This window comes from Carassius gibelio, chromosome B12, assembly GCF_023724105.1.
Source record: "Carassius gibelio isolate Cgi1373 ecotype wild population from Czech Republic chromosome B12, carGib1.2-hapl.c, whole genome shotgun sequence".
Taxonomy (NCBI): Eukaryota; Metazoa; Chordata; class Actinopteri; order Cypriniformes; family Cyprinidae; genus Carassius; species Carassius gibelio.
The window spans coordinates 8,182,486-8,197,783 of record NC_068407.1 but is presented as its reverse complement, the minus strand read 5'-3'; the positions used below and the strand labels follow the sequence as shown (position 1 = coordinate 8,197,783).

The following is a 15,298-nucleotide window of genomic DNA, read 5'->3' as shown; positions in this document are numbered from 1 at the left end:
GCATTATTATTATTGAGAATATTACAGTTTTAAATATATATTAAGATACTTAATATATAGTGTTTTAAAAAAAAAAACACTTAATATAAGTGTTTTTACAACATTTTATTGCACGGTTTAATGATTGGAATATTGCCGCTGGTGCTTAATATGGATTGCAAATGGCCAAAACTTGCATTTTGTTCACATACCTTTGTTTTAATCTTTTGAGAAGTGATCTAAATATTTGCAGCTGTGAAACAGATGGAAAATTGACTGGCTTGTGCTGCAGTTCTATGTATGTTTTGCCCTCCAGGTCTTCAAGCCGGTCACATGACTGAAAGCTATGAATAGGTTTTGATATGAATATAATACCTGTATTCTATACAGGCATTATACAGAGAAGAGTGTGAAAAACTATGAAAAAGTTGAAATGAGGGCTGGGGGCGGGTACAGAAAAAATAGGGGGAAATAATAAAAGGTGGAAAAACACTGTGGGGAAAAATTGTAAATAGGAAAAAAAAAAAAAAAGAGTAATAGGATAGTAATATCATCAACACTTGATACTGCGTTTTTTCTGTAATATTGGTGACACTGATAAGAAAAGCTTCTTCATTAATTAACCAAATGTTGCACACAAACATTCAGAAATGTTGGTCAGGCTGCATTTGTGACTTTTAATTCTGACCAAAAAAATGTGCCTACATCTTACTACCCTGATTCCTACTAATTACTGATTTCATCTTCTGAAGAAAAGTAAAAAAAAAAAAAAAAAAAAATCATTATATTACAAATAAGGCAAGCAATCAGTATATTGGACAAAAGGCAATATGTTTTAGCGTTTAAATGTTTAGTGTTTTCACTAATTGTCCACCAGCCTACAGCCTCATGCATCAGCTGTGCACGTGACTTGAGCCTCATCACTACTGCAAACATACACGACTGCATTAAAAACGACCATATTGTGACAAGGATGTGCATTTAAAGCAATGCTTTTGAATCAAAGCGTGCTGTATGACCATGAGTATGACACTGCACAGTGAAATGTCAATGCCCCCACCGTCTGTTTTACAGAAGTCATTCCTCCTGCTCTACACTGACATTTAGTGCAGACGTCTTGTCATCTGTCCCCCTGAAATGGTACAGAGCCACTCTAACACCTGTGAACTATTTCCAGTGCAAAGCAATGTTATACCTGTCCGGCATTAGAATCAATCATCAAATTTTCTTGTTAACAAATCAGCCTTGTTTAAAATGTTGGGTAAGACAAGAGTCAACAGACATTATCTTCCAGTTTTTTCTGAATCGATTAAAACATCCTATTGCCGAAAATGACTGTGTGATAGGGCACAGCAGAGGTATGTAACCTTCATTATGAGTTTATTCACTCCTCTTCAGACACTCAGAACTGAATTGAAAGGGACTGCATGTTAGACAAAATTCAATAACTCAGGACGACACGGTTTCATTATTCTTAATCACCCCTGTTCCGTCTTGTTCATTTAATTTTCATTTCAGCTTGGGGTTTGCAGTCATTGGTCCGAATAGTGGGAAAGGCTGTTTTTCAATATGACGAATCATAAAACATGGGGGCGATGCCCATAGCCAAACCTGTTTGTGTTGCTCACTGGAGAGCAGAGATAAGACTGTTTAATTGCACTTTTTGTAATCTTCCCTCCCACTGTCTAATTTCTAGCTACGAGAAACCAGGCTGTTGATATGTCATTCTCCAAAAAGGCAAGATAAGATATTTCAACCAGGAAGACAACAGATGCCTTGTTTTCAAAAGATTGATCTGTTGTATCATGCAGCACAGCAATAATCTGAGGCAAAGAGCTACGACTGATGCAGCCTCAAATGAAACATGAAAAGTTAAGGGATATTTCTGGAATTTCACACACAGACAGAAACCATAATCACCTACACAAATGCAAACCAGCCCACATGTCCAAAAGACAGTGGCATGAGTGACTCTATGTAATGCTCCACTGAGGTAAATGCAAAACACCATTATCAAACCCTCCGGTATCAGACGACAGTCCTCTAATGCACCTGGCTCAGCATAATCACTTAACATCAGGGCTAAACACACACACACACACACACACACACACGCACACACACACACACACCATCACTGTGATGAATCAAATCAGAGACATGGAACACATTTCTTCCTCCACTAAACAAGCTAGAATTCATTTTTCAGATCTGTCATACTGAGACTTGATTTGAAATTGTCATACGGCTATCCCACGCTATGTGGTTTCACAAGGCCAATTCGTCTTTGAGGACAATGGCCAAACCATCCTCTACTGAAAAGTGGTAGCTTTGAGCATCCCTAAGTCTGTATATGAAGTCAGACCAGATGTTTAGTCAGATACAACACTAAGGGACAAAACTGTAAAAAAAAAATACTTATATTCAGCATAAAGAATCATCTGACCAATTCATTATATTTGGGATCTATGCTTTAGTCTTTATATGCTTTGTATAATTACCAACCGAATCCACTAATACTGTATATCATCTCCACCCCACAGATATCTGAAAATTTGACCACCAAATTATGCCTCAGTATAAATAATTCTGAAAATATAAGTACAGGAAAACACATGTGATGTGGGAATTGTCATGCTGACTAAATGAGCACCCATCAATAGAAAAATGTTTTTGAGAAATAGAAAAATCTATTTTGAAAAAAATAACACCTAAATTTAATCATATGAAATGCTGCAAGTAAATGTATGCATCAAATAATTATACTTTTTAAGATTACATATTTATATTTTTATTCTTAATATTGTTAATATCACTTTTTATTATTTAAATTATAGATATAATACTTATTACATATAATAAAAAATAAAAAAATCAATTTCAAATATAGGCTGTTTTGAACTTTCTATTCAATAAAGAATCCAGAAAAGTATATCACCATTTTCTAAAATATTAAGCAGCACAACTGTTTTCAACGTTTATAATAATAAGACTTGTTTCTTGAGCACCAAATCAGTTTATTAGAACAGTTTCTGAAGACTGGAGTAATGGCTTCTGAAAATACATATTTGCCATTACAGGAATACATAACATTTTAAAATATATGGGGGGAAAAAAATCTTATTTCAAAATCTAATAATATTTGAAAGTATTCAATGCAGCCTTGCTGAGCAAAAGTGACTTATTTTAAAAACATAAAAAACACTCTGTGTGTGTGAGAGTGAGGGAGAGAGAGAGGAAAGCGAGCGATTACATACTGTAATCTCTTAAATACAAAAAATGTTGTTTGAGAGATCAAATAATTGCATGATGCATGAGGTTAAGCCCTAATTGGATGGTTTTAACCAGATTTTCAAGCACTGTGCTTCAACACAAGAGACTTTAGAGTTAAATTTGAAAACGAAATAAGGCAAACGCAACTGTGCAAATATCCAGGCAGATGACAATGAGACGTTCTCTAGAATTTTCCGGGAAACGAAGCACTGAAGGAAATCAAAGGCAAACACTGATTTGTGTTGAGCACTGCTGCTTTTTAGATATCCCCTTGTTTGATCTCTCAGGCAAAATCAGTGTAGTAGAGAACATTTACATAATGGAAGTTATAAACATGTCCTTTGCTTTCAACTCATGTCTTTCAATAAGTCAGTCAGGACAAAAGACGTTCAAATCGGAGGTTGCAGGGCAGGACAGCTTCTTCGTTTATAATCATAAAAACTGAAAGTCACACTTCAAAATGCCAATAAATGACCACTATTCGCATGCCTCTGAATGAAAGGAAAAGCTCTGAAAAATCCCTCTTAGTTTCATTTCTGTCCCCACCTCGTGCTGCCAAGACAAAAATCTCAAACGTGACCTTGTCAAATGATTGGTGCCAAAATGAGGTGCACGTCATTCAGGCTCTTTCTTGATCAAGACAAAAGGGAAGGAGAAAATACATTTTCAGAAGCAATTATTTTTCTGGAGTGCCTCCTCAAACATTTCAATCATTTTAAATTAAAAGATAAAAGCTTTTTGTAGAGTACTTGAGGGCAGAAACAAACAGATAATCTGAACCTGTGGAGTGCAGCTCTGCAGTGAGCCGAATGCTAATGGTGGAAGCCCATCTGCCCCCATCACGCATTATTGGACTTAATTCTTTAGATGAATATAACTTTGGATCGCTGCAATCATAACTCTTGTTTATTTCCATACATCAATTAGGACAGAAGCAAAAGAGATCAACCTCCCTGATTGTCAATGTCAATTCTGTCCATTAAAATGGAATAAGCGCATTACGGGCACTACGACATTGCCTAATCATTCTCGTGGATACCTTATAGTAACTTTTGGGTGCTACCACGCAGCAAATTAACTCATTATCCAAAACCTAGACCCTTTGATAGCCTGTAATTCTGCCACAACGAAATGAAGCAAGGCAGAAGATATAGTGGAAGAATGGAATCTCTCTTCTCGATGTGCAGACATCTGCTGCGCTTATCGTTCAGTCTGCTCTAAACTGCATTAGATAACTCTTGTCAGAGCTAATTGGCTCATAAGGGTCCCTAATTAGGGAGATGGGCATGTTTGTAAGCATTGGACTCTGCAGAGCTGTTTCATGTGGCTGTCATTTATATGCACTTCTCAGAGCATCTACTCAAATTCCATGTGAAGGAAAAACCACAAAACAGAAATTGGAGAACAGATTTACCACAGTGTAAAGTCATGCAAAATATGATACAATATCAAACAACTGAATTAATCAGGAGATACTTGGCTATATTGAAAATCACAAGGATTCTGACACAAAGCATCCAATGTCCGTATCATGGTTACTGTATATTCTTGTGATGAAAAGAGCTTTATGCTTTATGTTTTGTGACATACCTCTCGTCGCCTGGAGGCCCAACAGGTCTGTTTGATCTTCCACACCACAGCAGCTACAAGCAACAGTGACAGAAAACAGCTGTGGGGTGACAAAAAAGAAGGGATGGAAAGATTAAACATGATGTAGAAATTTCATCTATCTATCTCTATATTAAATTGTATAAATTTATATATGTATTTGTATATAATTTGCTGTACTATTTATAATATAAGTGAAGTGACATACGGCCAAATATGGTGACCCATACTCAGAATTCCTGCTCTGCATTTAACCCATCCAAAGAACACACACACAGCAGTGAAGACACACACACCGTGAACACACACCTGGAGCAGTGGGCAGCCATTTATGCTGTGGCACCAGGGGAGCAGTTTGGGGTTCGGTGCCTTGCTCAAGGGCACCTAAGTCGTGGTATTGCAGGCCCGAGACTCGAACCCTCAACGTTAGGGTTAGGAGTCATACTCTCTAACCACTAGGCCACGACTTCCCCAAAATCTTTATATAATATAGATTTCTGTGTAACTATGAGGAGTTTATTCAAGCAGTTAGCAGTCAGTACAAAAATGTACTAGCCAATGGCAATTCAATTACCAAGGTGTCGATAGAGGGCTGCATTAATAAAACACAACTTCATGTTTCTGTAATGCAGCACTTGCCTCTCATAGCTTTGCACTATGAGTAAGAATGGCTCATTGACAGATTTATGTTTATACCATTCAACAGACAGCAAATATGAAAAGCCAAACTTGGTCAAACCAAGCCAAAACTTTGCTTGCTTTGTTGATCTTGTTAAAGATTTTACAGCCCAATAAAAGATAATCCCACTTAAAAGATTCAAGTAAATGGACAAAAGTTTAATGTCAACACATTTCTGATATTCGCAGAAGAGAAGGCCTTCCAGTGGTCAGGCTGAGAAATCTGATCTTTTTCAGTCAAGTGTTATGGTCTGGCAGTGTGCTTTAAAAGGACAATCTTAAATATCTGCGCCAACAGCAAAGTCATGAATTGTAAGGAAATTACTTTTGCTGACTGTATTTACGGAGATATGTGAGCATTCGTAAACATCTGAGTGTGAAATTAATTCATGGTTCGCACAGATGAAAAAAAGACATGGAGAAAAAAAAACAGAATGATGAAATCCTTTTAATGCTTTTAAACGCACGCCATCTTGGGTTCGTTTGAAGATAATAGCTAATTGGTGACGAATGGGGAAGAGAGAAACTTGAATGGCTCGATTAAGTAGCAGTGCAGGAGAAATCCCCCTTCAGATCGAAGCCTTTCATCCGGTGCATTGCAGGCAGTAAACAGGACTTAATTCCCTCCGCGGTTCCACCTGGAATCCAAACTAATATGAAAAATAAAGCAATTAAAAGGTTCTCGCCCCTCGTGTGACGGTACATTCGGTGGCTTGAGTAAAAGTGAGCAAATAAAGGTAGCATCTGGGGAACATTCAAAGCTGAAGACAGTATGAAATGTGTGGAATGAGCTGTGGGAGGAAGAACAGAGAAGCCAACGTTTTAGGGCAAAATGCTTTGTTATTCCAAAGATATGAATTTCTTCTTCTAGTTCAGTTCATATGTTCTGCAACATTAACATTAGACTTTAATAACAGAACACAAAAAAATGAAAGTCAGAGATAGCAATGGACAGCGAACAGAAAAGGAACTAGGAGATACAAACGACGCAATGAAGGTGACACACATTCCCCTTAGGCCAGATGAGTTTCTTCAGTCTCATTAAGGACTACTGACATCAACAAGACCATATGTCACAAAAATGTCACTATCATTCCCCTGATGATTTCATTTTCTGCCAATTGAGCAACCATTTTCAGCCTTCTTGGCATCCCTGACTGTCTCACTGCAGTGAGAGTAGGATCCAAAGGACGATTGTATGGCATGACACCCCTCTTACAATCGATGTTTAGTCAAACTCGTTGTCAAATCACTCCGCGTCACAGTTTGCTGACTCACTGAGCTCCATGTAAATGAGTAAATGTCTGGGAACTGAAATCATCTGAAGGACATTTTTGGTGATTTTGCAGACGCAGACATCAAGAGGCACATCCCCGTCTCACCTGAATAAAGCAATCGGTGTGCATAACGGATAAAAAGAGACCGTTATAGCAAACCTGTGAGGAGAGCTACTCTTGTCTAATCCTGAAGACTGAACAGCATGCGCTAGATATTAAACAAAAGCAAATGGATTGCAGGAATTTGAACCAAATGCATTATTTTGCATTTAACAAAGAGACTGTTAAAAGCCATTCACAGGGTGGAAATGCATTTTCGCTATTGCTCATTGTATCCACTCTAATTTCAGATTGCACACTGACAAATTCTCAATCAGTGATACATTTCTGACACCCCCCTGCAGAGCCCTTTTTACAGAGAGGGTCATTTTTTAGATTATAATAACTGGAAAGATTATATTATGAGGAAAGTCATGCAACAGGTTTGTATGTTAGGCAGCATCTGTGGCAGTTTTGGTGTATTTCTACTTGTAATCTGTTGTATTTCGGAGAAGCGGTTCATAACTCGGGCAGATGTGAGGAGACATATACACTGTCAGCGACCATCTCTCTAGCTGTCCTGGTAATGGAACAGAATCTGCCTGAGGCTAGTCTTGATTCCCGCTGTCATGAGTTTGCTATCGGACTTGGTGGAATAAAAACACAAATCACATTGATAAAATCAGGAAACCGCTTATTGGAGGAAACCTGACTGACAGCACAAATCCTGCCTACTGGTAACTCCCTTAAAACGATGCCTAAATATTAGCTTTTTTTTAAAGAGTGACACTTTCTTAGGGAGAGATACAGTACACACTAGGGCTGCACGATATTGGGAAAAAAATCACATTGCGATATTTTATTTTTCTGCAATATATATTGCGATATGAAATCTAATCTATTTTTTTCTTACTTTTTTCTCTCTCTCTCGCACGCGCGCTCTCTCTCTCTCTCTCTCACTTAAAAACACATGCAAATGATAAACTTCCACTCTATGATGGTTAAGCTGTGCAATTAATCCGCAAATTACATTAGTCAAGGGCCGGGGAGCAGCTGGCCCATACAGCCTACATCGCACATCCTGTGATGTGACTATCGTGGATTCGTACATCGCGATATCGATACTTTAACGACACATCGTGCAGCCCTAGTACACACAACGGTTCACAAAGTTTGGGGTTCGCAATTTACCTAGGGTGCATTTATTTGATCATAAAATACAGTAAAAACAGCAATGTTTTGAAATACTTCTACGATTTAAAATATCTTTCTATTTTAATAACTTTTAAAATGTAATGTATTCCTGTGATAGCAATGGTGGATTTTCAGTAGCCATTACTTCAGTCTTCAGTGTCACATGATCCTTTAGAATCATTCTAATATTCTAACATAACTGACTTAAAAATATTAAACGGTAGTGTATGTGAGGGGTGAACACTATTATGGATGAATGCTTAAAAAAAAGAATAAGAAAAAGAAGAAAAATCATTGTTTGACACTTTATCGTATTTGACAGCTGTACCAAACCTTGTCATGGCACATTTTCCACAGCAATTTATGAGGTTAAAACAAGTAATCTGGCAAGTACACATCCACTGAAGCATTTGAAATCAACTGTATGCTTCTTCTCACCTATTGCTTCTAGATGTCAAGGGGAGACGCACTGAAGCTAGGGCAATTTCCTGTATGATGCGTGAGCACTATTCCCACAACAGCATGTGAACTTCCCAGATGACAGAATGTTTTTCAACACCTGACAGTTTCTCATTCACCTCAAAAGACTGTGTTCTTTCTTCACTTATATTAGAATAAATAATGTTTGTGAACAGACGCTTTTGAAGGTGTTTCTGAAGGTACGTTTGAATTAAGCAGACTGCTAGAAGGAAATGCCAAGCTTCCATTACAAACATTTTAATTTTCTATTAATGGAAGCATGCTTGTGCTGCAAGTGTTGATGACTACACACACACACTAAGTCAAGCTTGAAGCTAACTAGTTAAACTGATTGCCCAGGCAGTCAGAAACAAGCGAGCTGTATAACATGACTGTTTGGAGCATAAATTGACCCCGTGTCGGAGTGCATCAGGATTTGACACCAGCTTCCAGAAGGGGTGTCTAATCCAGGACAATGATCTGAATCCAGGACAAGACCCAGAGGGTGCAGCAGCACCAAGAGATTGACCATTCAGAAAGAGAAAGATCCCCTCAACAACCAAATCTGATAAGACATAATGGGAACAGGTGTGCATTTAATGAAAAATCAAGAAATTGCACAGAAATTAACAAATCAGGATGACGGATCTACCTTGTGGCAATGACACCTCGTACAAACGAGGGGGCAGAGTAGTTCTGCATGAAGCCCTGCATGGTAGCAAGTTGTTTACAACATCAACAGTTCATTTTCAGTTGTATTTTGTCTCATCTTGTGCAGCCAAAACCAAAAACGCTGTCATTGCTTATTCACCCTCAATTTGTTCCATTTTTAATATGAATCTATTTCTGCTGTGCTGCTTAAAAGGAGGAATTCTGAAGAAAAAGCGGGTTGTAAATTTTTTTTTAAGTAAAGTGCTGGTTGTATACAATTGCAATTAAAAAAGGTGCTGAAATGTGTTTTCAAGATTTAACAAAGACACAAAAGCAACATTAATGTGTTTCATTGTATTATGTGGTTTGCATTATATTCTGAAGACATGTTAGCTTTATATGAGAATCAGAACAAGGTTGAAGTCATTATAAATATTCTTCCTCTTCATGAGTCAACTCAATTTATAAACCGAATCAAAAATGTACTGAAATTAATTCACTCTCAACAAGTATTTTTTTCCTAAATCGGACAGTTTTATGTAATATAGTACCAAAAAGAACTAAACTGGATATCAAGATTTTAAAATAAACTTTCATTTCCCTCTACTTAGGTATTAATTTTCTTTAAAAGACTTGGAATATGCATTAAAGATAAACAGACACATTTACAATTGCTATAAGAAAATTATCAGGCAAAATCCAGTCATTTCAGAAGGAATCCTCAAAATGGGGAGTTTTGCATGAGGGCAAAATAGGCAAAAATGCAAATTATTTAATTACTTACCCTCATGTCATTCCAAACCCTTCGGAAACACTAAGATACTTTTATATGAAATCTGAGAGCTTTCTCCACGTTCAAGGCCCAGAAAAGTAGGAAGGACATTGTTAAAACTGTCCATGTGACATCAGTGGCTCAACAGCAATGTTCTTAGTGCACAGAAAGCCTCATAACACTGATCCACAGTGAAGTCTGAAGTCACAACTGAAGTCACAGCCTTTTTTAGTGATATTCTTACTACCATTCTGGGTCTTGAACTTGGAAGTTGCATTGCTGTCTATGTCTCTGTCAGAAATCTCTCAGATTTCATCAAAAGTATCTTAACCAGTGTTCTGAAGATGAACGAAAGGTCAAAAGGTGGGTGATTAATTAATGACAATTTTCATTTTTGGGGGGGATCTATTCCATTAATCAGCTGCTACAATAATGACTAAGGATCTTTTTCTTATGACATTTCGCCATTTTGACTGCATAAAAGCATATTACATCAGATCATTTAGGACTACGGCTGAATATGATAGCGTAAGCAAGAAGGTAAAGCTGAAGGACATTAAATGTAATTATGTCTAATTTCCTCTTGGTCTAAAGAGCTCTCTCAGCATTGACTCATTACTCCAAAAGAGAAAAGGCATGAGAGACATCATGTGCTGAGGAATCCAACACAGGCAGGCTGTTGTTGAATGATTCTACATGGGCTTAACTGCTGAAAGATGCTGTCACTATCAACTTATATTACATCACACCTTGAAAATGTCAAGCACTCACCTGAAAAATGTCACAAAGAACTGCACCAGGTCCATAATGCTGTTGTGCTGAGAGAAGGCGATCTGTGAAGGGACAATAGCAAAAGTGAGATAAATGATGGGGTGACAGGTTACCAAAGAACAGCTCTTTACATGAAAAGATGATGAAGACATTTGCTTGCGGCTAGGGTCCTTCACAAGAGATGTCATAACAGATCTTTTTGCTTGAGGGGCCATCATGTACATCATTTTTTCTTCTTCCTCATCCCTTTTTAAATGGAGGGAATAATGGCTGTTCAAGGCTACCTGAGCTGACATCCCTCAGGCATTACCCACATGCCAAACGTCTGCCTTCTGGGATGGTGGTTTACATTAGAATTAAATGTACAGGTGCAGCTCAACCTGGCAAGGAATGCACATAATTACAATGTTGGATAAAAGTTTGTAATTGCACATTCAACTTGGCTTCATTTTTGCACTATGGAATTTAAAGGTTATTTCACCCAAAAACTGTCATCATTTATTCACATATTTATTCATACAAGTTTGGAACAACATGAGGTGAGTAAATGATGACAGAAGTTTTATTTTTTAAGTAAAACTACTATGCCCTTTATGATGATATCACATGAAGTTTTGAAGTATCTGAAGCAATGTCTTTATTGCTAATACATCTATAATTACACGTTTGACCCTAACCCTAATTCCACCCTTAAACCTAAACATATCACAAAACCTGTCCCTAACCTTAATTATAATCTACCTCAATAGCAGCAAACACGTTTTTATGAACATAAAGAGTACACTGTACCTAACAATTATTTTTGGGGATGTCCATAGATAGTTAAAGACAACTAATATAAAGTGGAAGCAGAATATGTTTTGTGCTGCTTATGTCTCTCCTGATATATTATTCTGGTCACTCAAATTGGTTCAGTCAATGGTGTTTTATTCAGAGATTTCATATAGATATACTCTATGGTTTAGTCAACAAGCTACATTTTTGGCCAAGTTTCAGAAGACACTTTGTTTGAGTAAGACGTCATGGGTTTGGCAGTGAATACTGCAGGGCTATAACTAAGCATCAACACACTTTTGAAAAGCTGTGTTCCCCTTAGCATCCCGTAAGGAAAGGAAAATAACTACTTGGATAAATACCCAGCAAAAATAAATGGATTAATGTTCTAAATGTACAAATTTGTAAGTCACCCTGACTCACCAGATGAATAATGCAACAATGGCAGAGCGGGGTAGGTCCTTTGGAAAGCCCATTCATTTTATTAAGCCGTTGTCACAGGAACACGACTAGGGCTAAAGATAGAGCTGGAGAAAGCTTTAACACTCCATTAGGGCTGAACCATTTTTGTCCCCAAAGACAAGCAAGCAAGATGCTGGGACTGAAAAGAGCAGTTGTTCAGCAGCACCACTTGCTCGGGTAAGTCACTGCTCTCAGTGAGACAGTACCTTGTTGTGCCATTAACGATGCTTTGGAAGCAACACATAGACAAGGCATTAACTCTACTAAATAAGGTCATTCAGACAATGTAAATCATATGAGAACATATACAAATAAAATAATTCTTGGTACTGCATATCTTTTTTTTACAAAAAAAAAAATAGTATACATTTTTACACGTATGTAAACATGTTCTAGCCTCCTACAGCTAGAATACTAGAAGAAATGCTGTCCTTGTTGGTCTACCACCACTATCTTCATGACCTTCCAGCGCATTCACTATGCTGTGACTCAAGCAGTTTCTAACTTTTAGTAATTTTCATTCCAACCTATTGCAAATTCGAGCTTTAATACAATACATTCTTTATCTTATATATAAAAATGCCATCTGCCAGTAACATGAATTTAACTATGATTTCATCAATCATCATCTTTTAGATAATTGTATAAATCGGTTGGAATTGCTCATCTTCCTGTAGAATGCAGAACCACTAACAAAGCATCTGAGATCTGGAGAGGACTATCAGGAAAATCTTTCCTAAAGAAATATAATATAAAGTGTAGAGAGGAAACTGTGAGAGTATCAAGCAACTCTGCATTGTACCTTAACTGTGAAATCTGTGTCCAAACCTAAAGCCTTCTATGATGATGATGATGGTGATAATAATAATGAATATATATATTACATAATAAAGCATCTTGGAGACAGTTCTTCTGGATTTAGTCTTAGTTTGTTCTTTTCTTCTTGTCATTCCAGACAGTCATTCCTGCTGTCAGACTCCTTGTGCAAACAAAAATCTCACTGGATTATTACATTTAATGTTGAAATTAATGTTTGGAAATATATGAACTGATATTTCCTAATGACACAATACAGCAAAAGATAGAAACTGACTTAAAACCATTTTTAGCTGGTGAAAATACTAGTGTTCTAATCATTATGGCCACCACTGAACACTGTATATAAAATGTTTTATATTTTTATATAAAATAAAGTACATTCATATTTAATATACATTGGAAATAATAATAGTCATAATAAGTATTATTATTTCTTTTTGGAGAATAAACTGCACAGCGGTGTGTAAGCAGATGCAGACAACCTAAGTTCAGATGTCGCTGAGACCTTAGCATTTGCATCTTGTAACCATAACAAAGTTCATTTAAATTTACACAACAACACTACAACAAATCCATTCAAATAAATTATTGTTGGTTCAAATGGCTTAATTTATTGTGAATTTGACTACATTCACTGAACAGTTTTGTTGTGGGATAGTAGCATTAAAGTAAATAAAATAAAATAAAGCTTACACATACATGCCTGAAATGGATTATTTATCTTGTTCATACCGGCTGACCTCACACCGACCCATGAGACAGTGAGACAGCAGTAATGTTTTGTCATATTGGGTTTCCTGCACAACGAGAGCACTTCAATTCTCCATATCTAATATCTGATGCTTTCAGAGAGGTCGGGGTCCTCTTATGTGCATAGTTCCACAGTCCCAATTTCCTCAGTAAGCTAATAAATACTGATCACACTTTCTGATCATAAACATCAAAGGAGAGCGAGCTCACTGTGTCACAGGGGTCCATTTGATTTAATGATGCATCGCTGTGGTAAATAAGTGCCTCTGCTTTTGGGAAATCTAATAGAAAACTATTACTGCTTGAACACAGCTCAACTGAGATGAAGGTCTGCAAGCCCAACGTAAATAAATGAACCTTATCAGAGGAACTCATCTCATACGTGATAGAGGAACAGAGGAATGAATGCAGATCAATATTAGGTGTATTCTCGCTGTTGGAGATAGTCGTAACAACAAATGACGTGCACTATCTGAGCGTCTCGGTGCACAGCTGGCGAATGGTAATGAACGACAGAAAGGTTGAGAGGATTTGTGGTGGTTATCTTTATAAACCATATGGATATCGACCAGATGAAATCTTCCTTTATTGTGGTGCGTTTTTTTTTTTTTTTTTTATAAATAGCTTCACTAGGCACAGAAAACCTGTTCAACATCGAACCCTCTAAAGGCTGCTATAAGTGTTTATCATATTTTGTGTAATATATTTTATTACCAATATAGAAGGTTATTACTTTTTCCTTCAGGGACTAGTCATTTAGGGAAAGACATCGGGGAGCAGACATTACCCAGTGTGCACCATCTACCAGTGACATAAGCATACAGACTAATATGCCTTCTCTTTCCATCTATCTGCAAATTACACATTTTTTATTTTTATTTAATTTACAAGTAATATTCTGAACTAAACCATTCATGGTTTGTCTAGCATAATAAAAACTATAATGTGTCACCACCAGCACAGTTAGCTAAACTACTTTTCCTGAAGATTTCTAAAGACACAATAACTTGTTATGCTTTACAGACATACAGACTGATTCTAAATATTTTGTATGGAAATCTTTTTTTTTTTTTTTTTTGAAAAGTTGGTTGGACAAAATGGGGGAACAGGATCCAAATCACTACCATTATTACTAGTTGATTGTTCATTGCTATTAAATCAATAAATGTAAAGATAAGTAGAAATACTGGTTGCACTGAACAATGGTTAATTTGTTCAGTCCCAAACAGTGTTGTCATTGCTAACTGACAATGTTATAACATTTAGTGTTAATTGATATAAAACTGAAAAAAAAATACAAATTTAAATGTTACCTGACAACTAACTAGACTAATTCTAAATATTAAAGAATGCTATAATAATATAATAATAAAATAAAATGTAACATTTATATATTGGACTATAATATATTATAATATTCCAAAGAGTCAACTACATCATACATAATGCCCAAGAATTCAGAATCACTTCCTTAGAATCTAAGAACAGCTCAATGAAAGGGAATGCTTGGTTACATATGCTCTGTTACGGTGTCCAAGTCTTACAAGTCTAAGTAATGTCATTTCACACTGAAGTGTTATGTTGTTAAAACCAGAGCCACAGCTGGGGCGCAAGTTCATAATGCCAGATCACATCTATGTCTGATCACAGAGCTGAGGATATTCTACCGCACGGTCTTGATTAGAGCCAGCCATACAACCATATAATGTAGTGCTGATGTCATCGAGCCTTGGGCGGCACACTCAGAGCAATGTTCAGAGGACAGAGAAATGGAGGGGAGTGTCAGGGTGGA

General features: G+C 36.9%; 1 protein-coding gene across 2 annotated transcripts in view; it reads right to left on the bottom strand.

Moving 5' to 3' along the window:
• atrnl1b (attractin-like 1b) overlaps nucleotides 1–15,298 on the bottom strand; it is an 87,194-nt gene that overhangs the window by 31,272 nt on the left and 40,624 nt on the right. For both annotated transcript variants that reach the window (XM_052570798.1, XM_052570797.1), the window contains exons 25-26: nucleotides 10,702–10,763; nucleotides 4,843–4,921 (exon numbers count right to left, since the gene is read on the bottom strand). In XM_052570798.1, the coding sequence (XP_052426758.1) occupies nucleotides 4,843–4,921; nucleotides 10,702–10,763 (141 nt within the window). The remainder of the gene's footprint in view (nucleotides 1–4,842; nucleotides 4,922–10,701; nucleotides 10,764–15,298) is intronic.